The 26,481-nt window shown below is 43.1% G+C and overlaps 1 protein-coding gene and 1 pseudogene across 1 annotated transcript in view; one reads left to right on the top strand and one right to left on the bottom strand.

The window, feature by feature from the left end:
• Positions 1-629: 629 nt before the first annotated feature.
• The window catches only part of LOC102269322 (zinc finger protein 677-like), an 84,376-nt gene continuing 58,524 nt past the window's right edge, over positions 630-26,481 (bottom strand). The window contains exons 7-8 of the mRNA XM_070387083.1: positions 979-1,304; positions 630-900 (exon numbers count right to left, since the gene is read on the bottom strand). Of these exons, the coding sequence (XP_070243184.1) occupies positions 630-900; positions 979-1,304 (597 nt within the window). The remainder of the gene's footprint in view (positions 901-978; positions 1,305-26,481) is intronic.
• LOC138991721 (large ribosomal subunit protein eL38 pseudogene) lies at positions 1,432-1,644 on the top strand (annotated as a pseudogene).

Raw genomic sequence — 26,481 nt, 5'->3', positions numbered from 1 at the left:
TCCATTTAGATGTTCATTGTACATTTTACATTACTGTGTCTTTAATCTTCTAATGGAGATTAGATATAAATGGTTCCAACACAATATAGAAGGTCTTCTCTCATCTTTGAGGTAGTAACCATCAGAAAAAGTTTGTTTCTACACACTAGAAACAAAGCCTAGCATGGAGTATTTGAGAGTTGAATTACATTCATTTTGGTTTTCAAATAATCTCAAATCATGTCAGTCTAAACAAGGATACAATGCTAATAACTGTAACTTCTTAAACACCAACCATTCATCTCATGATCCATACTAACATATCAATTTTCTATTGATATGAAACATTGATTCAATGTTTTAACTACAGATTACTCTCTGCAGTAATTCTCCTTCAGAGTAACTTCAGAAAACAGGATTGACGAAATGCTTTCTAATAAGCCGTCTCTGATATTTACTTAGATTTGAGTTTTGATTAAATACTTTTCTACATGTTTATTACATCATTCCCATGTGTTTCTTGTGTAAACTCTCATGTTTTCTGGTGTATGTTTACGACAAATCTCTTCCATCACTTGTTTTATTACTATGTGTACTCTCAAATGTCTAGTGAGATGACCGCTCTGATTAAAGCCTTTGCCACATTCCTTTCATTTGTAAGGTTTCTTTTCAGTATGAATTCTCTGATGTTTATGAAAACTTGAGCTCTGACGAAAGGCTTTGCCACATTCTTTACATATATAAGGTTTCTCTCCGGTATGAATTCGCTGATGTTGAGTAAGGCTTGAACTTTGGGTAAAGGCTTTGCCACATTCCTTACATTTATAAGGTTTCTCTCCAGTATGGATTCGGCGGTGTGGAATAAGGCTCGTAATTTTGATAAATCCTTTGCCACAATCCTTACATTTATAAGGCTTTTCTCTAGAATGAATTACCTGATGTTCAGTAAGACTTGAGCAGCAAGTAATGACTTCACTGCATTTGTTAAATTGGTTGGACTTCCCAGTATGAAGTCGCTGATGATGATTAAGACTTGAGTTCTGTTTAAAGGCTTTGCCGCACTTTGTACATTTATAAGGCTTCTCTTCAGTGTGAACTCGCTGATGTCGAGTAAGACTTGAGCTACAGTTAAAGGCTTTGTCACATACCTTACATTTATAAGGTTTCTGGCCGGTATGGATTCGTTGATGTTGTGTAAGATCAGTGCCACGCATAAAGCCTTTGCCACACTCTGTACATTTGAAAGGTTTCCTTCCTGAATGGATTTTCCTATGTCTACTTAGATTGGATGAGTTAGTAAAGACTTTCCCACATATATTACATTTGTTCTCTTTCCGTGGATTCTGAATCCTCTGCTGTCGAGTAAGATCTGAAGACGGATCAGAAACTTTCCGGGGTGCTCCAAGCGATTCTCTCCTGCTGTTCCCCTTGCAATCTCCGCGCATTGTCGCCATGCCTTGCAAAACTGAAGAAATCGAGGACAATCGGCTCACAGCTGGGCGAAAGGATGCCAAATCTGTCAAGATCAAGAAAAATAAGGATGATGTGAAGTTTTCAGTTCGATGCAGCAGATACCTTTACACCTTGGTCATCACGGACAATAAGAAGACAGAAACGCTGAAGCAGACTGAGCCCCCAGGTTCAGCAGTGAAGGAGCAGAAATGAACCACACACACTGATTTAAACTGGATTCAAATTTTAAAAATCTCAAAAAAACAAGGAAAAAAAAGAAACATTATCATATTTATTACAATTATAAGTCTGCTCTCCAATATGAATACTCTTATATAAAGATGTGTTCATTGATAAAAGATATTCCTACATTTATTACTTTTAAAAACCTTGTGTGGACATTGAGGTCTCTGATACTTGTTCAGGTTTGAGACTTGTTCAACCTTATGCCCAGTGTCATTGCATGTATAGCGTCTCACTCCATCACAAATAGTCTTGTAATTATTGGGGGTGGAGCTCTTCCTTAAGGCCTGACCTATTTTAGTACACATGAAAAGTTGTTCCCCATTAACCATATCACGATATGTATTGAACTATGGTGGTTGGATTAAGGGTCTTGTATTATTATCAACATTACAAATATTGAAACAGAAAGAATATATCTGTTGTTGGAAGACTAATGACCCCTTGCTTACCGATCTCTCAAACTGCTTGTATTGGGAGTTTTCCCCCTGATTTTTAAATATCTGGTTTTCAGACATGTTTGAATTTATGTTTAATTGAAGCCTATATTCAGAATAGTTTGAATGAGTATTTGCAGTATGGACTGGATATCTTTCCAGATTTTAGACATTTCCTTTCAGAGAATATGTATATTTCAAAAATGATGTGGGTCTTTGCTTAAAAACATGCACTCTCTGCAGATATTGATGCCTGAAATTGGTGTTTTTCCCAAACTGACTCATAGTACTTTTTTTTTTGACAGTCATATCTGTATTATGTGAAACTGTCTCAATTTCCTTATGTCGTTGCAAACATCCTCTCTGTATTTCACATGCCCTTGTATATTCCCAGTCTTTCATTAAATGTAAGTTGCCAAGGTGAAATCTTTCATTTATTTCTAGGTTTGCTTTTGGGAATACATCTTCTAACCCTGGATCCATTGGCATCAAACCCAGGGTGTCCTAAGAAGATGCAGCTGAAAGATACCAAATAACAAGTCATTTTAGTATTTTCTGTGAACATCCTTAAGTATTTACATGACATTGATGAACGTTTGCTAGATTAAGGATAAAATAGAGATGGAAAGATCAAAATGGCAGAGGATTAGGAAGACGTGGAGTTCATCTCTCTACAGATGCATTGAGAATACATGTGCAAATGGGACAACTCTCACAGAGCCCAGCTGAACACTAACAGAGGATCTCGGACATCCAAAAGGACAAGAAAGGTTCCTGCTTAGCCAAGTAGGACAAAAGAAAGAAGGAAATGGAAGAGGTGGTATGGGACCTCCAATCCTAGTGGGGAAACTGAAGAGAGGAGAGGTTGACATCTGGGGAAGCTGGTCACTGGGATGGGATGGGAGCTCAGTTGGGGTAGAAGAGGAGCCTCATTCTCTGTGGGAAGAGAACACGGCAACAGTCTGTGGCAGCAGGACACAGTGAGACCTGTACACAGGCTGCTGACCCCAGCCCTGCCCACCCAGCCTGAGAGGGCTGAGTGGGCACCACCCTGAGAGGGCAACACTGCAGACAAGGGCTGGGTACTGGAATATGGGGTTTGGAGAGCAGACCCAGGCAGAGGACTGCGGTTGGCTGTGAGGAGACATCCTGAGGAGACAGGAGGGAGGGAGGAGCTCTGCAAATGAAATGCTTGTGGAGGAAGCCTGAACTTCTATAGTGCAAAGCACCATCGGTGAGTGATACCCAAAGGGAAGACCCACCATTGCAGCCTCTCTCCTTCTGTGCCAGCCCCTCCTTGCCAGGCTCTAGGAAGGGCTCTCACTGGGCTCCACTTCTTATCACACAGGTTTTTATTTGAGAATGTTCTATTAGATGTTTGAATCTAAAAGTCATAACTGATATTGACAGAGAACTCATCAGAAAGTGAGGACATGTGGGATAAAGTCCAGGGAAACTGATAACAAACAAGATAAATTAATAGTCATTCTTCAGAAATTAAGTAAGAAGTAAGACTTTAAAGATATGATGAGAACACAGGAACCTCTACTTAGTGATTTATGGAGACCTAAATGAGAAGTAATCAAAAAAGAGTGGATATGTAGTGGATATACATTTATGTGTATAATTGATTCTCTTTGCTGTACAGTAGCACAGCATTGTAAAACAGCTATACTCCAATAAGATCATTTTTGAAAGATTTCCTTATAGTATCTAAAAATTCTAATAGTTTAACAACCATTAAAAATATGGTGGAAAATGTTCTAATCTCTTATGCCAATTTATTTTAACATTCTTTGAGGCAATTGATTATATTCAAGTATTTTAGCATTGAGGAATTGGGACAGATACAGTTAATATATTTAACATGAATTCATATAAAGAAAAAAGAAACTTTGAAGTAACCCTGAGATTTGCGTTCTCTCATTTTAGGGAGGTTTTGACTGATGCAGTGAAGAAATGACTTGAGTTTAAAACTTATAAGTTCATATTTGTAGCTTCTAGTGTTTTAGAAATTATAAATCAGAAGAAAAAAAAAAAATCCATCCCCAGTATTCCTAGAACTTTAACAGTTTGTCTACAACTCCACTCACATACTTCTGTCTAAAGGTAGAAACAAACTTTAAAAGGAGCATCATAGAGTTACTCAGAAATGGGCACAGTTTTCCCAGGATCCCCATGAAATGGAAGAGTAGCCAACTCGTGCAGGTTGTCACAGGCCAAGAAGAGAAGTTTAACTCTCACTGTGAATGAGAAAAGTAATCACTAGAGACGAATTCATGAAGGATTAAAGAGACACAATGGGGCAGGAGATATCCATCTATGACAGCAACAGAAATATAACCAGACTTCCCCAAAATCATATCCACTGAAGCAGATCTTCTGAAACCATATACAAAGGATAGATTCCTCTCTGATGCTTGGACCTCTCACCTGAACCATCTGCTCCATCCATTCAGACATACCTGGGTGTATTGCTGTTGTCTCCATTCTCCTTACATTCTGAGGATCCCTCATTTTCTCCAGAAAGGTGACCAGGTCTGGCTTAGACACTACGAGACCTGTTCATCAGAGAAAGGAATATTTGTTTTGCTAGAGTTTCATCAGTTTCCAATCCAATATGTATTCATGCACAAAGAGAATGCATGGTTGACTGTTAATACAGCCTAGAGAATGATTTTCCCAAATACTTTAATGAAAGGACATTTACAACACTAACAAATACATTAAAGAACAGATCTGAGATTCTAGTGAAGTACTGCTAAGGTAAAAGTAAGTAGTAGAAATCTGATTTGAAAAGGAAAGAGACATCCTTTTATACTACAAAACTTACAGAATTGCCATTAACCTAAAAGGTGGCAGATTATATCAAGGAAGAAAAAGGTTACAATCATAATCATCGTGAAGTCTTCTTTCTAAACTCACAGATTCCCATTTTCCCCTAAAAAGCAGGGATCTGAAACTCTATTATAAGAAGCAGAAGATTCCAGGAGACATTCTACAAATGAAAGGACCAAAACCAGGTGGGTAGATAAGGGATTCTGGAAGAAAGTTATTCTCACCCAAGGAGGCTAGGTTCCCGTAGTTCTCTAACATCACGTCCCTGTACAATTCCCGCTGACTGAGGTCCAGGCACTCCCACTCCTCTAGAGTGAAATCTATGGCCACATCCTGGAACCTCAGCCGTCCCTGAAATACAAAGTACATGTGTCATATGGCTGTGGGAAGACTTCCTGCTGCTGCTGCTGTAAGTCGCTTCAGTCGTGTCCTACTCTGTGCAACCCCATACACGGCAGCCCATTAGGCTCCCCTTTCCCTGGGATTCTTCAGGCAAGAGCACTGGAGTGGGTTGCCATTTCCTTCTCCAATGCATGAAAGTGAAAAGTGAAAGTGAAGCCACTCAGTCTTGTCCAACTTGCAGTGACCCCATGGACTGCAGCCTACTGGCTCCTCCACCCATGGGATTTTCCAGGCAAGAGTACTGGAGTGGGTTGCCATTGCCTTCTCTGGGAAGACTTCCTAATGTGACCCAAGATGAAAATAGCAAGTTCAGAGACCTGGTTTTGATCTAGGAGAGTGGCCGGTATTACACAATAATATAATTTAGTATAATATAATATTTTGTACCATATTTCTAACCCCAAGAGAAGAGGATGAGATATGATCCACAAATCACTACAGAAACTATTCTGATCTGGAAGAGAAATTGTAAAATAATCAGATCAACATTGGCATATTTATTTTTGAGTGTTTTACTCATGTGACACAGGATAAATTGTTTATCAAAGAAACAGGAAATAGTTTTAAAAAGCATACTCCGATCCAAGAGTACTGGAATGGGACAAATGTGGCCCATTTTAAACAAGTTTATTTTAACTAGCAATGTTGAAAGTTGTGTTCCATTAATGACTATTTTTGAACAGCAACGAAGTAGAAAGTAAGGGAAGAATTCATACTTAACTTTCAACTTCAAGTGTTTTAATGATTTTACTGTCTAATAGGATAGTAACCTTGGCAGTAAGAATCATTTTAATTTTAGTATATATTATATATCTTTCTGACAATTTTAGAAGAGTCTTGAAAACGTGCAACAGAAATAATGTAAAATCAATAATATTGCTGACGCATCTTTTGGCAAATATTTTAACAAATATTCTGTAAATGGCAGAGCTTAAATTTTACTTCAATTTATGGACTCTAGACTTTAATAAACAGAAAAATACACAGAGACAACTCTAATGAAAATTTATAGACATTTCTTTATTTGTAAATAATATTTGATAATATTTGTAAATTAGTCACTCAGTCTTGTCCTATTCATTGTAACCCCATGGACTGTAGCCTGCCAGGCTCCCCTGTCCATGGAATTCTCCAGACAAGAATACTGGAGTGGATCATGATTCCCTTCTGAGGGACTCTTCAAAGAAAAAAATAGATCAAATCATATCAACATGTTCTTGCACATAAACATACACTAAAATGGGGCTATATACTTAGTAACAGAGAAAAACTGTCATGTCAATAAAATTAGTATAATTTTTAACTGATTAAAAATGTGCATAAGTATTTGAGGATGATATTAATTTTTAAAAAGACTAGGATGCAGACATGCACAATGATATAAAATAAAGTAGAGCTCTGGTTCTGAATTTTTTAATTTCCTGACAATCTATCTTTTGCACAGAGCTATATTTTAAAATTTAGCACAGTTGAACATAGATTAGCACTAACATGATTCTTGTAAACATTCTGGAAAATTCAAAAATGTAATGAGACTATGTGTGTGATGTGAGCGCAGAGTGTACTGGAAGTGATCAGACCTGGACTTGAGTAATGAAAACCCTCCCTCCCAAAACCTAGCATCTCTACTAAACACACGTGAGTGTTGTCAACTACAATTTGGCACTTGCCAAGAGGATTGCCAGCAACTGAACCAGGGCATTTGCCATCTGCCTCTGGGAAGAATGAGCCCTATGGTCCCTGCAGCTGTAAACTCTCCCCAGAGGGAGTTCAGGATGGATTGAGGCACTCTGCTCCAGGGAATCTGGTGGAACAGGTCTTGTCAGGAACTGATTTCATGATCCAAACCCTTGCATCTCTTTATATCTAGAAAATCACTAAATGGTGACACCAGCTCCTCACGACTGGCAGAAAACCTTTTGTAAAGTAAGAGCCTGACTGCACTGAACTCCCCCTTGTTAGGGAAATGAAATGAATAGCCTGGTTTAGGCCTCAGAGACAAAGCCGAGCAGGCCTCTGACCTTGCTTCTAACCTGCCTGGACTCTGCCCTGACTGAAAGCGACTGAGTGACTGCCTGCAGTGAGTACAAGACTTGCAGCACCAGAGATAAGGTGAGGGAGAAATCTTGAGATTGTTGAGACGTTGGGGGACCCAGCCAACCGAACCCCAGGTTTAGCAAAATTCCAAGTTTTACAAGACAAAACAAACAGCTTTAACATAGAACCAGGCTTGCAATTTGGTCACAGATTGGCGAAGTTATCAGTTGTATCCCTCCTGGGATTATAAACCAGACCCGAAATGCAAAGTTTGAAGTCTCACCCAATGAGCAGAAGGTCTGCTTGGTACCTTTTCCCCATTGAGACTCCAGATGTGCTGTGTCCTGGGACTTCCCAGGGCTGTTCCAAGTCTGGATGTTTGTCAGAAGCCAATTTGGTGATGTATCCTCTGTTGTTTTTACTTCTCTTTTCTTTTATTATTAGTATATTGAAAGTAAGTTCGGCAATTTTTAAGTAAATATCTGTATTATTTATTTGTATGTAACAAGTGATTTAGTTAATAAACCTGAGACAAAAGCGAAAACTTTAGGCAAAACACCCCTTCACCAAAATCTTATAGACTGACTTTCCCCCACTGCCACTATAAAGCAGTCTCTCAGAGCTATTTGAGGTGCTATCTCCAGGGCTGCAGTCCTCATTTTGCCCCAGATAAAGCTTGATTCGAAACTATCAAGTTGTGCATTGGTTTTAGCCAACAGTGTTCATTTTCCAAACCAGAGAGAAACTAAAAAGATACTGAGTTTCCCCATTAACTGTGATAGTTAGGCACATTCGTCAGTTTTTCTTTCCAAGACTCTTGTTCAAGACAGACAGGAAAAAAAAAAAAAATGAACTTCATAGCATGGGAATCTCACACAAACACCTAAACCAGTGAACATCTGAGGTCATGGGGTAAGAAGTACAAGGAAAAATGCACTATTACCACCGGATATTTTGGCAATATTATGGAATCCATGATCTGAACCTATGATGAAAAGATGTCAGTTTTAAGCAAATTTCACTTCGTATATACCTCCCATGATCTGTAACCTAATAATACGTTTAACAGCTATTGTTTCTTACAGATATAGAGGATAGTGTCTGCAACTTTTTTCATTTCTGAAAAATTCTGGACTGCTGAGTTCATTCTACTTATAAGGACATTTTCTTACTCCTGTTCTAAAGAACTGAATTGCATCCAGATGTAAACTCATCACTGCATTTCCCCTACTTCTCTAAGATCCCAACACTGAACTACATCCCAGTGGGAATCTCGGATACCAGTGCCTCTCTGAATTGATCTCTCACCAAGGGAATACATTCACCTGTTGAAAGTCACTAATTCATATTGGGAATGCATCACGCTCTCTAGAAAGCTGGGACACAAACAATGGAAAAAAGGCTCTGGGACACAAAGGAGAAATAGTCTAAGGAGACTGGCTTCACTATTAAAAGAAAAGAGAGAGAAAATAAGCTTTTGATAACAAACACCCCAGGCAGAAAAATTAGAAGCAGAGAACTAAAGGTTTGCAGATTCTCAGTCCAGGCATTCCAGAAGGAAAAGCAGACACAGCCCCAGACCAGGGACAGGACAATTACCTGAGAAGCTGCCATTTCCTCCTCTTCTTCCTCCTGCTCTGCGTCTTCTCTGGGGATATTATGTTGCAAACTCATAACTACATGTTGAGAAAATACCTTCAAATGCAACAACACAACTCTTTAACCTGCAACTGCTGCAGTGAACAAGAAGAAAAAGTTTTCTTGGTTCTTTCACCCTTTTCTGAGCTCTTTTCTGACTTTCTGTGTTCCTGTAGTGGGTAATCAAGACTAACCTGATATGCTAATCACATCTTGGGTTTGGTGCTCACCTTTCCTGCACGCCCGTTGCAGACCACCCCTGCGAGTTCTTCTCCTTTCTTCTTGCGTTGCAGACAGCAGGCCGCAGAACAATTCACGAGAGACAATCATGGACCCGCCAACTGGGCTACCAGGCCCAGGCTCTGAGGGTTTCGGAAATAACGCAGGAGGAAGACCTGCACTTAGGAGCCCGGAGCTGCAGCCTCACACTCAGCACACCTGAGACCTCAGAAAGGGAGGACTTAGGGCGGGAACTTCTAGAAACAAAGAATGTCAGCCTGATTCCCTGGGGAGAGGCTCTTTCTAGGATGGGTGTGGCCTGCGCTGTGCCCTTGAAGGAGGGGAGGGGAGGTGGGGGGAATGACTGCTTGGTGGGAATCACCTGGGGGCCTTGCGTTTTGAAAAGGCTTTGCTCCCAGCTGTGGATACTCAGTGGAATGTGAAGTAAAGTGGGCCTTAGAACAAAGCTAGTGGAGGTGATGGAATTCCAGTACAGCTATTTCAAATCTTAAAAGATGATGCTGTTAAAGTGCTGTACTCAATATGCCAGCACATTTGGAAAACTCAGCAGTGGCCACAGGACTGGAAAAGGTCAGTTTTCATTCCAATCCCAAAGAAAGGCAATGCCAAAGAATGCTCAAACTACTGCACAATTGAACTCATCTCACACGCTAGTAAAGTAATGCTCAAAATTCTCCAAGCCAGGCTTCAGCAATACGTGAACCATGAACTTCCAGATGTTCAAGCTGGTCTTAGAAAAGGCAGAGGAACCAGAGACCAAATTGCCAACATCCGCTGGATCATCAAACAAGCAAGAGAGTTCCAGAAAAACATCTATTTCTGCTTTATTGACTATGCCAAAGCCTTTGACTGTGTGGATCACAATAAACTGTGGAAAATTCTGAAAGACATGGGAATGCCAGACCACCTGACCTGCCTCTTGAGAAATTTGTATGCAGGTCAGGAAGCAACAGTTAGAACTGGACATGGAACAACAGACTGGTTCCAAATAGGAAAAGGAGTTCCTCAAGGCTGTATATTGTCACCCTGTTTATTTAACTTATATGCAGAGTACATCATGAGAAATGCTGGGCTGGAAGAAGCACAAGCTGGAATCAAGATTGCTGGGAGAAATATCAATAACCTCAGATATGCAGATGACATCACCCTTATGGCAGAAAGTGAAGAGGAACTCAAAAGCCTCTTGATGAAAGTGAAAGAGGAGAGTGAAAAAGTTGGCTTAAAGCTCAACATTCAGAAAACAAAGATCATGGCATCCGGTCCCACCACTTTATGGGAAATAGATGGGGAAACAGTGGAAACAGTGTCAGACTTTATTTTGGAGGGCTCCAAAATCACTGTAGATGGTGACTGCAGCCATGAAATTAAAAGATGCTTACTCCTTGGAAGGAAAGTTATGACCAACCTAGATAGCATATTGAAAAGCAGAGACATTACTTTGCCAACAAAGGTCCATCTAGTCAAGGCTATGGTTTTTCCGGTGGTCATGTATGGATGTGAGAGTTGGACTGTGAAGAAAGCTGAGCGCCAAATAATTGATGCTTTTAAACTGTGGTGTTGGAGAAGACTCTTGAGAGTCCCTTGGACTGCAAGGAGATCCAACCAGTCCATTCTGAAGGAGATCAGCTCTGGGATTTCTTTGGAAGGAATGATGCTAAAGCTGAAACTCCAGTACTTTGGCCACCTCATGCAAAGAGTTGACTCATTGGAAAAGACTCTGATGCTGGGAGGGATTGGGGGCAAGAGGAGAAGGGGACGACAGAGGATGAGATGGCTGGATGGCATCACTGACTCGATGGACGTGAGTCTGAGTGAAGTCTGGGAGTTGGTGATGGACAGGGAGGCCTGGTGTGTGCGATTCATGGGGTCGCAGATAGTCGGACATGACTGAGCAACTGAACTGAACTGTGCACACTCAGTATCTCAGTTGTGTCCAACTCTTTGCAACCCCATGGACTGTAGCCCTCCAGGCTTCTCTGTCCATGGAACTTTTCACACAAGAATACAAGTTCAGTTCAGTTCAGTGGCTCAGTCGTGTCCAACTCTTTGCGACCCAATGAACCACAGCATGCCAGGCCTCCCTGTCCATCACAAAATCCCTGAGTTCACCCAAACCCATGTTCATTGAGTTGGTGATGCCATCCAACCATCTCATCCTCTGTCGTCCCCTTCTCCTCCTGCCCTCAATCTTTCCTAGCATCAGGGTCTTTTCAAATGAGTCAGCTCTTTGCATTAGGTGGCCAAAGTATTGGAGTTTCAGCTTCAACATCAGTCCTTCCAGTGAACACCCAGGACTGATCTCCTTTAGCACGCACTGGTTGGATTTTCGTGCAGTCCAAGGGACTCTCAAGAATCTTCCCCAACACCACAGTTCAAAAGCATCAATTCTCTGGCGCTCAGCTTTCTTTGTAGTCCAACTCTCACATCCATACATAACTACTGGAAAAACCATAGCCTTGACTAGACGGACCTTTGTTGACAAAGTAATGTCTCTGCTTTTTAATATGCTGTCTACGTTGTCATAGCTTTCCTTCCAAGGAGTAAATGTCTTTTAATTTCATGGCTGCAACAGGAGTGGGTTGTCATTTCCTAAGCCAGGGGATCTTCCCGACCCCGGGATCGAACCCATCTCTCTCACATCTCCTTCCTCGCCAGGCAAATTATTTACCATTGCACCACCTAGGAAGATCAGAATTGTTCTCAAGGATATCTTGAGTCCTTCATTTCTTTCATCCCCCTCTGCAGCCTGGGGACACAGGTTTTCACAAAATAATTTGCATTGTGACCACCTGTCTGCAGGTGGGAGGCCTCCAACTTCAGAGACCAGGAGTCTGAAGGGGTTTATATCACAGCTTTCTTTGAACATAAAACAAGGGCAGCAGAGGATGTTGGGTTAACAGTGTGTGAGAAAGAGACAAATGCCTTTGAAAATGATTCTCTAAATGCTTTCTGATGACCAAGCAAGGAAATAATGATCCTTGTTCAGTAATAAGTGACCTTATCTGTGAAATAAGACTTGAGAACATTGTTGCTCTACTTCCTGTGTGTGTTTTTCTAGGATTTGTGAACCATCTGCTACAGTTTGTTGTCTGGTCCATTTAGAAAGCTCTATTTTCTCACACTTTTAAAGTATAATGATTAAGGAAAAATTAAAGATAGAAGCATGTCCATTTTTTTAATGTTATATATTCTAAAAAATATTCAGTGTGCATGCACTGATACCAATTTTTTAGATGATTTAGTTTCACAGCAAAATTGAGAATAAGGTACAGGGATTTCCCATATACCTCTTGTTCCCACATGTGGATAACCTTCCTACATATCTCTCCCCACCAGAAGACACATTTGTTACCACTGATGAATCTAAATGGACATTAAATAGATAAAGTCCCTATGGACTTCCCTGGTGGCTCAGATAAAGCATCTGCCTACAATGTGGGAGACCCAGGTTCGATCCCTGGGTTGGGAAGATCCTCTGGAGAAGTAAATGGCAACCCAGTCCAGTATTCTTCTCTGGAAAATCCCATGGACAGAGGAGCCTGGTGGGCTACAGTCCATGGGGTCGAAAAGAGGTGGACACAATTGAGCAACTTCACTTTCTTTTCTTTCCTAGTTTACTCTTATGCTTCTCTTTAGGGATTTTCACTCTATAGATCTGGGCAAATGTATAATAACCTGTGTCCATCATGACAGTTTAACACAATTTCATGATCCTGAAAGTTCTCTAGACTCAAGATATTCATAGCCCCTTCTTTGTAACCCAAGTCAACCACTGGCCTTTTTAATCTCTTCTACATTTCCTACAATGTAATTCCTTTTTAATCTCTTTTAATGTAATACAATTTCAGTTGTGTTCAACTCTTTGGACTTCCTCTGTGGCTCAGACGGTAAAGTATCTGCCTACAATGCGGGAGACCTGGATTCGATCCCTGGGTCGGGAAGATCCCCTGGAGAAGGAAATGGCAACCAACTCCAGTACTCTTGCCTGGAAAATCCCATGGACAGAGGAGCCTGGTAGATTACAGTTCATAGGGCCACAAAGAGTCAGACATGACTGAGCGACTTCACTCACTCAGTCTCAACTCTTTGAGACCCCATGGACTATATGGAATTCTCCAGGCCAGAATACTGGAGTGGGTAGGCTTTCCCTTTTCCAGGGGATCTTTCCAACCCAGGGATTGAACCCAGGTCTCCCACATTGCAGGTAGATTCTTTATCAACTGAGCTATCAGGGAAGCTCTTAATCTCTTCTACATTTCCTACAAAGCAACAGTTAGAACTGACATGGAACAACAGACTGGTTCCAAATTGGGAAAGGAGTACATCAAGGCTATATACTATTACCCTTCTTAGTTAACTTCGATTCAAAGTCAGTTCAGTTCAGTTGCTCAGTCGTGTCTGACTCTTTGCGACCCCATGGAGTGCAGCATGTCAGGCTTCCCTGTCGATCACCAACTCCCAGAGCTTACTCAAACTCATGACAATTGAGTCGGTGATGCCATCCAACCATCTCATCCTCTGTTGTCCCCTTCTCCTCCTGCCCTCAATCTTTCCCAGCATCAGGGTCTTTTCCAATGAGTCAGTTCATCACATCAAGTGACCAAGGTACTGGAGTTTCAGCTTCAGCATCAATGAATATTTAGAACTGATTTCCTTTAGGATGGACTGGTTGGATCTCTTTGTTGTCCGAGGGACTCTCAAGAGTCTTTTCCAACACCATAGTTCAAAAGCATCAATTCTTCGGTGCTCAGCTTTCTTTACAGTCCAACTCTCACATCCATACGAGACTACTGGAAAAACCATAGCCTTGACTAGATGGACCTTTGTTGGCAAAGTAGTGTCTCTGCTTCTTAATATGCTATCTAGGTTGGTCATAGCTTTTCTTCCAAGGAGCAAGTATCTTTTAATTTCACGGCTGCAGTCACAATCTGCAGTGATTTTGGAGCCCAAAAAATGAAGTCTCTCACTGTTTCTATTGTTTCCCCATCTATTTGCTATGAAGCGATAGGACCAGATGCCATGATCTTCATTTTCTGAATGTTGAGCTTTAAGCCAACTTTTTCACTGTCCTCTTTCACTTTCATCAAGAGGCTCTTTAGTCCTTCTTTGCTCTCTGCAATAAGGATGGTGTCATCTGCATATCTGAAATTATTGACATTTCTCCCAGCATTCTTGACTCCAGTTTGTGCTTCATCCAGCCCAGGATTTCTCATGATGTACTCTGCATATAAGTTAAATAAGCAAGGTGACAATATACAGCCTTGATGTACTACTTTCCCAATTTGGAACCAGTACATCATTTGAAATGCCAGGCTGGATGAAGCACAAGCTGGATTTGAAATAGCTCAACTGGAATTCCATTACCTCCACTAGCTTTCCTTGAAGTTATGCTTCCTAAGCATCTGGATGAAGCACAAACTGGAATCAAGATTCCCAGGAGAAATATCAATAACCTCAGATATGCAGATGACACCACTCTTATGGCAGAAAGCAAAGAACCTCTTTAGCAGAAACCTAACGAGCCTCTCGATGAAAGTGAGAGGAGAGTGAAAAAGTTGGCTTAAAACTCAACATTCAGAAAACTATGATTATGGCATCCAGTCCTATCACTTCATGGCAAATAGATAGGGAAACAGTGGCTGACTTTATTTTGGGGGCTCCAAAATCGCAGCAGATGGTGACTGCAGCCATGAAATTAAAAGACGCTTACTCCTTGGAAGGAAAGCTATGACCAACCTAGATAGCATATTCAAAAGCAGAGACATTACTTTGCCAACAAAGGTCCATCTAGTCAAGGCTATGGTTTTTCCAGTAGTCTTGTATGGATGTGAGAATTGGACTATAATGAAAGCTGAGCACTGAAGAATTGATGCTTTTGAACTGTGGTGTTGGAGAAGACTCTTGAGAGTCCCTTGGACAGCAAGGAGATCCAACGAGTCTATCCTAAAGGAAATTAGTCCTGAATATTCATTGGAAGGACTGATGCTGAAGCTGAAACCTTGGCCACTTGATGTGATGAACTGACTCATTGGAAATGACCCTGATGCTGGGAAAGATTGAAGGCAGGAGGAGAAGGGGACAACAGAGGATGAGATGATTGGATGGCATCATCTACTCAATGGATATGAGTTTGGGCAATCTCCAGGAGTTGGTGATCAACAGGAAAGCCTGGTGTGCTGCAGTCCATGGGGTCTCAAAGAGTCGGAAACAGCTGAGCAACTGAACTGAACTGATGAAGCAGGATAGGGGCGCTCACTCAACATCGAATCTGCTGGTGCCTTGATCTAGAACTTATTATCTTTTAAAACTGTCAGAAGTAAATGTTTAGTCTTTAAGCCACCAGTCTATGATATAGCAGCCTAAAAGGAGTAAGACAACTAGGATAAGTAAGCACTAATTAAGTAAAATACACTGTGATGATAAGTCTAATGAAAGTGCACTTGTTAGGTTCCTGCTGCTGCTGCTGCTGCTGCTGCTGCTAAGCCACTTCAGTTGTGTCCAACTCTGTGCCACCCCAGAGACGGCAGCCCACCAGGCTCCCCCATCCCCAGGATTCTCCAGGCAAGAACACTGGAATGGGTTGCCATTTCCTTCTCCAATGCATGAAAGTGAAAAGTGAAAGTGAAGTTGCTCAGTCGTGTCCAACTTCTAGCGACCCCATGGACTGCAGCCCACCAGGCTCCTCCATCCATGGGATTTTCCAGGCAAGAGTACTGGAGTGGGGTGCCATTGCCTTTGGTTAGGTTACTGGGTGTGCCAATTTAAAACTATGCTTATGAGGACTTCCCTGGTGGTCTAGTGGTTAAGACTCCATGCTTCCACTGCAGGGCGTATGGGTTGGATCCTTGGTTGGGAAACTAAGATCCCATAAGCCATGTGGCACAGCCAAAATAATTTTTGCTATAACAGATTATAGAACTCAGAGAAATATTTATTGAAGCTAACATTTATGAAATGATATGGTAAAGGTTGGAGAAGGAAATGGCAACCCACTCCAGTATTCTTGCCTAGAGGAGCCTGGTGGGCTGCTGTCCATAGAGTCACATAGAGTTGGACACGACTGAAGCGACTTAGCAGCAGCAGCAGCATCATGGTAAAGGTTATTGATGAACAGCCAGATGAATAGACACAAAGGACAGGTCTGAGAGGGTCCCAGTTGTGGGAGCTTTGGCACTCGTGGCTTTGGGCTGCTTCACCCTCCCAGTGTGAACATGTCTGCCAACCTGGAAATTCACCGAATATTCCCAGAACTTCGATTTTATGAAGGCTTACTCATGTAGGCATGATCAATAATTAATTCCATTCCTAGACCCTTCCACCCTCTCTGGAAGATGAAGGGCAGGATGAAAATTCCAAGCTTCTAATCACGGAAATCAACCCTGAATATTCACTGGAACGACTGATGCTGAAGCTGAAGCTCCAACACTTTGTCCACCTGATACAAAGAGCTGACCCATTGGAAAAGACTCTGATGCTGGGAAAGATTGAAGGCAAAAGGAGAAGCGGGTGGCAGAGGATGAGATGATTAGATAGCATCACCGACTCTGTGGACATGAATTTGAGCAAACTACAGGAAATAGTGAAGGATAGGAAAGCCTATGTGCTGCAGTCTATGGGGTTGAAAAGAGTCAGACACGACTTAGCGACTGAACAACAACAACAAAATCATAGCTTGATCTTTCCAGTGATCAGCCTCCATCCAAGAGCCCAACTCGAGTCACCTCAATAGAACAAAATATGCTCCTAGTGTAAGTGAGAATGGGGTCTGGCTGCTCACCTGCTCAAAAGCCAATACACAGGCCAGGTTGGTGGAAAGGAAAATTTGCTTTATTTTGAATGCCGGCAACCAGGGGTCATCCAAGAATGGACTCCTGTCCAAAGGCTAACTCTTCACCCCCATAGCTTTTATAGATGGAGGGAGGAGGCTACCTGCACAAACAACAGTCAGCTCTGACAGTCATCTTGAAATTGGTCTTTGGTGGTCTGACCAGTGTTGTCTTGATTGTTTTCAGATCAGATCAGATCAGTCGCTCAGTCGTGTCCGACTCTTTGCAACCCCATGAATCGCAGCACGCCAGGCCTCCCTGTCCATCACCAACTCCCAGAGTTCACTGAGACTCACGTCCATCGAGTCAGTGATGCCATCCAGCCATCTCATCCTCTGTCGTCCCCTTCTCCTCCTGCCCCCAATCCCTCCCAGCATCAGAGTCTTTTCCAGTGAGTCAACTCTTCGCATGAGGTGGCCAAAGTACTGGAATTTCAGCTTTAGCATCATTGCTTCCAAAGAAATCCCAGGTCTGATCTCCTTCAGAATGGACTGGTTGGATCTCCTTGCAGTCCAAGGGACTCTCAAGAGTCTTCTCCAACACCACAGTTCAAAAGCATCAATTCTTCGGAGCTCAGCCTTCTGACCAGTGTTGTCTTGATTGTTTTAGGTACAGCTAATCTTCAGTCGGGAGAAGGAAATGGCAACCTACTCCAATATTCTTGTCTGGAAAATCCTGTGGACAGTGGAGCCTGAAGGGCTGCTGTCCATGGGGTCGCACAGAGTCAGACACGACTGAAGTGATGTAGCAGCAGCAATCTTCAGTCAGAAGATCAGTTTGTTTCCATTTGAGGTCCAGTCTCAGAATTGAGTCAGCTGTTGTCATGGCTACGGTCTAGTTATCATGTACTTGAGAAGGAACTAAAGGTCCTTGACTTTGCTTAATAACCAAATTGTTAGTATTTAGTCTTGTTGGACTGTTTTCCTTTGTTTCTGCATTTTCGCACTTCTCTGATTAAACTTATCCTTTGGCTAACATTTTTCCCACAGACAAAAGGCAATCAGAGGACACAGGAGGAAGAACCAGAGGGTCCTGTTCCATTTCACCAGTATTCTTATCACTTAGGAATTTACATGGGTCTTACAAGCTCTGAGGATGAGATGGTTGGATGGCATTGTGGGCTCGATAGACATGAGTTTGAGTAAACTCCAGGAGTTGGTGATGAACAAGGAGGCGTGGCGTGCTGCAGTCCATGGGGTCAGAAAGAGTCGGACACAACTGAGCGACTGAACTGAACTACAAGCTTGGTGCCAGGAAGCGAGGGAGAAGAGACCAATATTCATATTTTCAATATTTTCATGTGTGTATGTGTGTGTGCGCTCAGTCGTGTCTACTCTTTGAGACCCCATGGACTATAGCCTGCCAGGCTCTTCTGTCCGTGGGATTTTCCAGGCGAGAATCCTGGAGTGGCTTGCCGTTTCCTACTCCAGAGCATCTCTCCAAACCAAGGGCTGAACCCACATCTCAGGTGTCTCCTGCATTGGCAGGCAGATTCTTTACCCCTGCACCACCTGGGAAACCCCAATCGTCTCACACCATGCCAAACCCAGTAAGGAAATATCCCTGGGAGCAGGAACCAGTCATGACAATTTTTAAAGCTCACCATGTGATTCTGATGTGCAAAGTCAGGTCCAGTTTATTTTTGCGCTTATCAAGCTACATATGAAACACCTAGAATTGTTAATAAGACTCAAGATATTAGTTTGAGAATACTGGCTTGTGGCTAAGGATTTGTATTTCTTACAAGATACAGTCTCTGGACTTCACTGCAGGTACCAAGATCCTCTTTACTCAAGAGAATTTGATGAAGAAAAATAAAGAAAATTAACTTGAGGTGACAAACAAAAATGAAAACACCTACAATATACATTCTATTTCAGAGCATTTTATTAATACTTAAAGAAATCCATCAAAAAATAACATTATAATGGTTTTTAATAACAAACTGCAAAAAGTTAAGAAAATAATTGCCCTTAACCAAGTGAAGAGAACTTACACTGAAATTCTTCAGACATTTTCCAAAATCATAAACAGGCCTTTTGCCCAGTTACCCATATTTTAGTCATTTACTCATCCACACGGATGAATTTCATAGCTTTTACTGACATTATAACAGTTTCTTTGTATTCCACTTCTTACATAGCTAACTTACAAAGGACTACCTATGATAATTTCGCAAGCTCCATTTTAAATACAACAGAAATTTACAAAACGTCAAGGCAGTGTTTGTCCCCCGGTCCCCAGTCATATCTGGAGTTCCAGAATCTGCACAGGCAAGTGCAGATTCACCAGACTCAGGGATGCCCACATCTTCCCAACTCTCCGCCACTCAGTCTCATCCCAATCTAGCAAGACTTGAAGATGAGCCTCCCTCCATGGGAGTGAGGGGGAGGGTCACACGGTCACTCAGGGGAGAAAGAGACGAGGACACACCTGTCCCTCAGATTCCTCGCTGCTGTGAGGGTTCTGACCAACGAGTGTAGACTTCTTGAGAGGAGGAAGCACCTGAGATTGGAGCTTGGCCAGCCCTCACCCCATCTTATACAGACAATTCTGTCTGGCTGACCAGAAACACTCGTGGTGGGGATTAGAGACACTCCAGATCTTTTTTTTTTTTTAATTTAGTTTTAACTGGAGGATAATTCCTTTACAAGGCTGTGTTGATTTCTGCCACACAACAGTCAGCCATAAGTCTACATATGTACCTTGCCTCTAGAAACTCACTCCCACCTCCCCACCCCACCCCACCCCTCTAGGGTATGACAGAGCACTGGGTTGAGCTCCCTGTGTTCTACACCAACTTCCCACTAGCTATCTATTTTATACATGGTAAAATACGTTTCAGTGCTACTACTCAGTTCATCCTCCTGTCTCCTTCCCACCACTGGGGACACTGCAGATCTTGACGGGGCTCGGCCAAACTGAGTTAGGTGGAGCCTGCAGGCATAAAGGGGCTTTCCCGGGGGCGTCCAGTGGTAAAGACTCCACTCTCCCAATGCAGGGGGTGAGGGTTCGTTCCCAGTTAGGGAACTAAGATCTCACATGCCTCAGAGTACAGCCAGGAAAAAGTTGGGCGTCACGGCTGGTGTCTTCCTGGTCACGTGGGTGCTTGTCAGGATCCAAGTCCAGGTGTACTGAGGGGACATGGGAGAGCCTGGCAGCCCCAGAGCAGGTGCTGAGAATGGGGCTGGAAGCTGTAAGATAGGCCAAGTCTTGCCTTTTGGTGAGAGATTCTGGCAAGTCTGCACAGGGATCTAGGAAGCCCTCTCAAGTCATGCCTGGAAGCTGCACTGAGTTCTGGGCACACTGTTGTACAGCACGTTGGGGGCTGGGCTTTGAGCCCATATCAGGACATTAGCTTTGTGCCCAGAGGTCACAGACACAACCCAGGGCAAGCCGGGTGGAGTGGAATATCCCACGGGATACCATCAGGCCCACTGGCTGTCGACTCGGCCATGAGAGTGGCCTCCAGGCAGAAGGTCTGCACAGCTGGGTGAGGCATTAGCGTCCACCGCGTGTCTTGTGTCCACAAGCACTCAGTTCAAGGGCAGAGTCATCTCTTCTTGGGGATCTGGGCCAGTGGCTGACCCATGAGGACAGGGCCTAGGACAGGTCTCCTCTTGGACGTTTGGACAGGCATCGGCCGGGTGGGTTGCTGTGGGAGAAGGAACCTCATTAGATACCTCAGGAGTCAGAATTATCTAACTGAATGCAGTACGGCACTGGCACTGATCGTTTCAACAATATAGTAATAGAAAACAGGAACATCATAAGCAATTTGGGACAAATGTTGTATTAGCTGGCAGACTAATACAATATAATTATATATATGTAATATACATATAATAAAATAAAATAAAATACAATAGACAGAAAATAAATATATGCTAGAAGTTTTTTTCTACAACAGGAAGAGGAACAACCCAATTAGACACAGACAACACATACAAAATTAAATTTCACAGAAAAGACATGCAAATAAATGGTCATTACACATTTGCAGAGAAATCCACCTCAGAGATGGTCAAGGGGAAAAATTACTATACCAATCTGAGGCTTTTGCCCATCAGTTATGGCCATGAAAACTTTCCTATATTGTCTATTGTTAAGGTCAATGGTAGAAACATTTTCCTATGCAATGTGAAGAATGTCAATAGCAACTATCTTTTTGAGGACAATTGGGAGTAATTGCAAGTTAAAAGATGCCTCATCTGGACTTGAAGTCAGAGAAGGCATCTGATAAAACACTTTGTATGCTAAAATCATCCCTGAATATTCATTGGAAGGACTGATCCTGAAGCTGAAGCTCCAATATGTTGGCCACCTAATGTGAAGAGCCAACTCATTGGGAAAGACCCTGATGCAAGGAAAGATTAAGAGCAGGAGGAGAAGGAGCAACAGAAGATGAGATGGTTGGATAGAATTACCAACTCAATGGACCTGAATGTGAGCAAACTTCAGGAGATGGTGAAGGACGGGGAAGCCTGGCATGCTACAGTCCATGGGGTGGCAAAGAATCAGACACGACTGAGCCACTGCACAATAAAAATGCTGAAATGCCTTCACTAGCTTTTGCTGGCCTACTTGCATAAAAAATTAAAATAGTGGGACCAGAATTTTGGATTCCCCAACCCATAGTGTAAAAAAAAAAAAAAAAATGGAACCTGAAAAATATAGAAAGTGAAAACAAAAAACAGGACACCTAGCGGCCAGCCTGGGTTTAACATGACCTTGCACACATGAGAGGCATGAAGTGAAGTGGCTCAGTCGTGTCCAATTATTGGCGACCCTGTGGACTGTTGCCTACCAGGCTCCTCCGTCCAGGGATTTTCCAAGCAAGAGTACTATATCACATAGAAGCACAAGGGGGATGGAAGGGAGGGACAGAGCAGGGGGGCTTGGGCAAGACTCACCCTCATGAAGGCACGCAAATCCTCAGGCTCCTGTCTCTGTCTCTTCCCTTGGCAACTCACAGGGTGGGTCTGGGGAACAGCATTTCTCTGCGGCACCTCTTGCCTGCAGAACAGTTCATGTAAGTGTCTGGATGCCCCTACCTTTCTGTCTTCACCACTGACCAGGAGCCAAGAGCAGCCCTGGAGCCTGGTCCTAGCCCCTGATTGGGGTGAGGAAGGTGGCCAAGGTTCTGAGACTTTTGCAAAGGCAAGTCCTTCCACCATTTCAGAGGCAGCTTCCTCTCCCGGAAGTGCCTCTTCCCCTCCTGAGGTCTCATCCTTGAACACTCTCAGGTGGTTCTCTCCATCCTTTCAAGAGAGCTGCTGGCCCTTCCCCCATCATGATTCTCAGGACTAGAATAAGCTCTGAGGGTGTTCCCCACCCCACCAAAATCATTCTGAATTCCACAATTCCTCACCTTGGTTCTGGTTCCTGCTCTCTGACAGCCTCATTAAAGAACGTTGGAGTCTGGATGTCCTGGGGTCTCCTCGGTTCCAGATTCTCCTTCTTCTTGGAGCCCAAAGGCTGTGGAGCAACGGCCCCAGCCCAGGACTTCATGGGGCACCACTTGCTGGTGGCCAGGTGTCCAAAAGCACCACAGTTTCTGCACTTCACCTGGGGGTGGGGGAGGAGTGTGAAGTTAACAGGTATCACAGGCAATCTTTTTTCAAAGATTAATTTATTTTATAGTTTTTTTCAACTTTTTTAAAGCCATACCATATAGCATGTGGGATCTTCATTCCCTGACCAGGGCTCAAACCCATGCCCCCCGCATTGGAAGCATGGAGTCTTAACCACTGGACTGCCAGAGAAGTTCCCACAGGCAAATTTCAAAGGTTAATACAGTTGACTCTTCGAGACATGGGTTGAACGGGGCAGATCCATTTACACTCAGATATTTTTCATACATACGTACTGTAGGATGACCACATCCAAAGTTGGTTGAATGCTCAGATGGGAAACCACTTGCAAGTATAATGGACTACAGGGCTGGCTCTAAAGTCATAGTTGGATTTTCCACTGACTAAGGTTTGCTGCTCCTAACTCTTGCATTGTTTCAGGATCAGCTGCATAAGGACAGATTTTTGAAGTTGCATATGGATTTGGGATAGAAGACATGGACCAGAGCTGCCAGGAAATTTGAGATCCTACGATGCAAGGAGATCCAACGAGTCCATCCTAAAGGAAATCAGTCCTGGTTTTTCATTGGAAGGACTGATACTGAAGCCAAAACTCCAATACTTTGGCTACTTGATGAGAAAAACTTGACTCATTGGAAAAGACCCTGATGCTGGGAAAGATTGAAGGTGGGAGGAGAAGGGGACGACAGAGGATGATATGGTTGGATGGCATCACCGACTCAATTGTCATGAGTTTGAGTAAACTCCGGGAGTTGGTGACAGACAGGGAGGCCTGGTGTGCTGCAGTCCATGGGGTCTCAAAGAGTGAGACACGATTGAGTAACTGAACTGAACTGAACTGAACTGATGGTGCTGCCCACAGAGCATTTTAGAGAGAGAGATCAAGGAGAAAAGAATCTAGTGTCTAAAGGTAATAAAAATGAACCAGGTTTGTGCATTGGAAAAACACCCAGCTTGACATGACACTGAACACTGAATAAAGTTTCTCCTCAGAGGAGCTGATGGGTCAATTGTCCTGGTGAGGATACTACAAACCAAGCCAGCCTTGGATAAGTAAGAACATCTGAGTCATAAGACACAGATGTTTCTGAGTTCTTTGGTTGTCCAGTGGTTAGGACTCAGCACGTTCATTGCCCCAAGCAGGGGTTCAATGCTTACTTGGAGAACTAAGATCCTGCAAACATTTCCACAGTAAAATCCACTTTCTGGGATGCATGCAGACACCGTGGTTCTTGAAACATCCAAGCTTCCACCTACCTTGTTATTCTTGCCTGAGAAAGTAGTCCTCCGCTCCACAGGTCCCCTCAGTAGCTTCTTCACATTCTGAGCCATAGTGGGTCTCTGGGGCAGTTGGTGAATGTAGTGACTTTTTATCTGCCTCACCTCCTGGGGCTTCTGGGCATTCTTCCCTGGGAGTTGACTATTGGATTTTCTAGTCACAAGAAAAAAAAAATAAAGGTAAACACAGAGACCCTGATGGAAAAGACACTGATGCTGAAAAAGACTGAGGGAAGGAGGAAAAGGGGATGACAGAGGATGAGATGGTTGATGGCATCATCGACTCAATGGACATGAGTTTGAGCACACTCTGGGAGCTGGTAAAGGACAGGGAAGCCTAGCCTGCTGCAGTCCATGGGGTCGCAAAGAGTTGGACACGACTGAGTGACTGAACAACAATGAACATAAAGACAGAAGCCCATCATACCCCCACTTCTGAATGAATGAGGGGCTCAGTGATCACTAAGGCACACCCTCTGTGAGTTGGTCTACTCATGAACTCATGTCCCATTCTGTGAAATGTGTCATCTTTTTCCGTCATTACTTAGTTCCAGAGTGGGACATTGCCTGAGATGAATCCTCTTATTTACAAACAGGGAAATTAGATTTGCAACCTTGAATGCCTGGTTTTGATGACTTGGCTATGATCAGGGCTTCTTCTAATGTTTCTCCCTGAGAATTTCAACATAAACTTGGGCCTGAATTTTGGATTTTTAGCCAGGTACTCCCTCCAACATTTAAGCATCTACCAATATTTATTAAAGCTAAAACGGAGGCAGCCAACAAGTATAGAATTTTTCCCCACATACTTTCAGAAAACTCACAATTTTCACATAACAACTTCTTACTGAGAAAACCTGCCAGTTCTTCTGACAAAGCATTGCAAAGATGTGACATGTAAATTAATGAACACCTGTGAAATTTCAGACATGACCCCAACCCCATAGGTCAACGTTTAATAGAGGCTTTTGCACAAAGCCGCAGATGAACAAGCAGTCTGAGGGTCCTTGTACAAGCTCACATATATGTGCAAACTCACACCAGGCTGAGGCTGTGCTGTGTTGAGGGACACACAAGTCAAAAGTCTATGGTTGGGGGAGGGTCTTCCTGGTAGCTCAGTGGTGAAAAATTCACCTGCCAAGGCAGGAGACACGGGTTCAATCTCTGGTCCTGGACGATCCACATGCTGTGGAGAAGCAAAGCCTGTGTGCCACAACTATTGTGCCTAAAGCCCTTGTGCCTAAACTAAAGCTATTGTGCCTAAACAACTATTGTGCCTAGAGCCCGAGAGCTGCAACTGTTGAAGCCGGAGTGCCTACAGCCTGTGCTCTGCCATAGAGAAGCCCACACACCGCAACTAGAAAGAGTACCCCCCACACACAATGCTCACTACACCTACGGAAAAGCCTGTGCAGCATCAAAGACCCAGTATAGTCAATAACTAGATAAATAATTGTTTTAAAGTCTCTTGGAGGGAGGAATCGGGATTGACACATATACACTATTGATACTATGTATAAAATAGATAACTAATGAGAACCTACTGTATAACATCAGAGACTCTACTCAAAGCTCTGTGGGGACCTAAATGGGAAGGAAACCCAAGGAAGAGGGGATATATGTATACATGTGCCTGATTCACTTTGCTGTACAGCAGAAACTGACCTATTGTAAAGCAACTATACTCCAGAAAAAAAAAAAAAAAAAAACTGGTTTTTCATCTATGCAGGCAGAAATCTACAGCTACATCTGTGCCCTTGGGAATCCCTCCAGGCCCTACCCACATCACTGTCTGACGTCTGACCTACCTCTCCTCTTGGACTCCAGGTCTCTGTGGAGCTCCGTGAGGCTTGTGCACTGGAGGCTGACATTTCTTATCGGGGACACAGCGGGCAGCTGGGTCCTCTCCTGGCAACAGAGGGAACCGTAGCAGAACCTCCACAGAAGCATCAACTACCCATTTCTCTGTCATCAAGTCGAGCTGATGGAGACAAAAGAGAACCAACATACAATCTGAGTTTTGCACCCAGGAAGAAGCCTTGGGATTACAGAAGATGAAACAGACTCCCAGTTTCCTAAGGTCTTTAATGTAACGCTAGTCTGAGTGTAAACGTTCTTTCCTCCAACCCCATGATGAGTTTTCTCGTTATCTTCAAGGAGCAGGCAACAGGGGGTGAACGTGGGATGTTAAGGGAATACTGGGAATCCCCAAGTGAGAACTGAAGAGCCAGAGCCGTAGCATGTTGGTTCTCTTTTGTCTCCATTAGATCGAAACTCGATTTTTGATTGAGTTCGATTGATTGAATTATTGGTCATATGATTGAACTCAATCTCCAAGCACCCTTTCCTATGTGCACCCACGTTGTTCATCATTGAATTTCACCCCTGTGCACAGGAAAGCCTACCTTAGCACTGAAAGCAGAGCGGAAGTCCACCTTATTCCTCAACATCTTACTTGCCCGACCTAAAACCTCGAGTACTTACATCTCTTTGTGGGATCCCGATCTCCTGTAAGAA

Source organism: Bos mutus, chromosome 18, assembly GCF_027580195.1.
Source record: "Bos mutus isolate GX-2022 chromosome 18, NWIPB_WYAK_1.1, whole genome shotgun sequence".
Taxonomy (NCBI): Eukaryota; Metazoa; Chordata; class Mammalia; order Artiodactyla; family Bovidae; genus Bos; species Bos mutus.
This window is presented reverse-complemented; position numbering and strand designations above follow the sequence as displayed.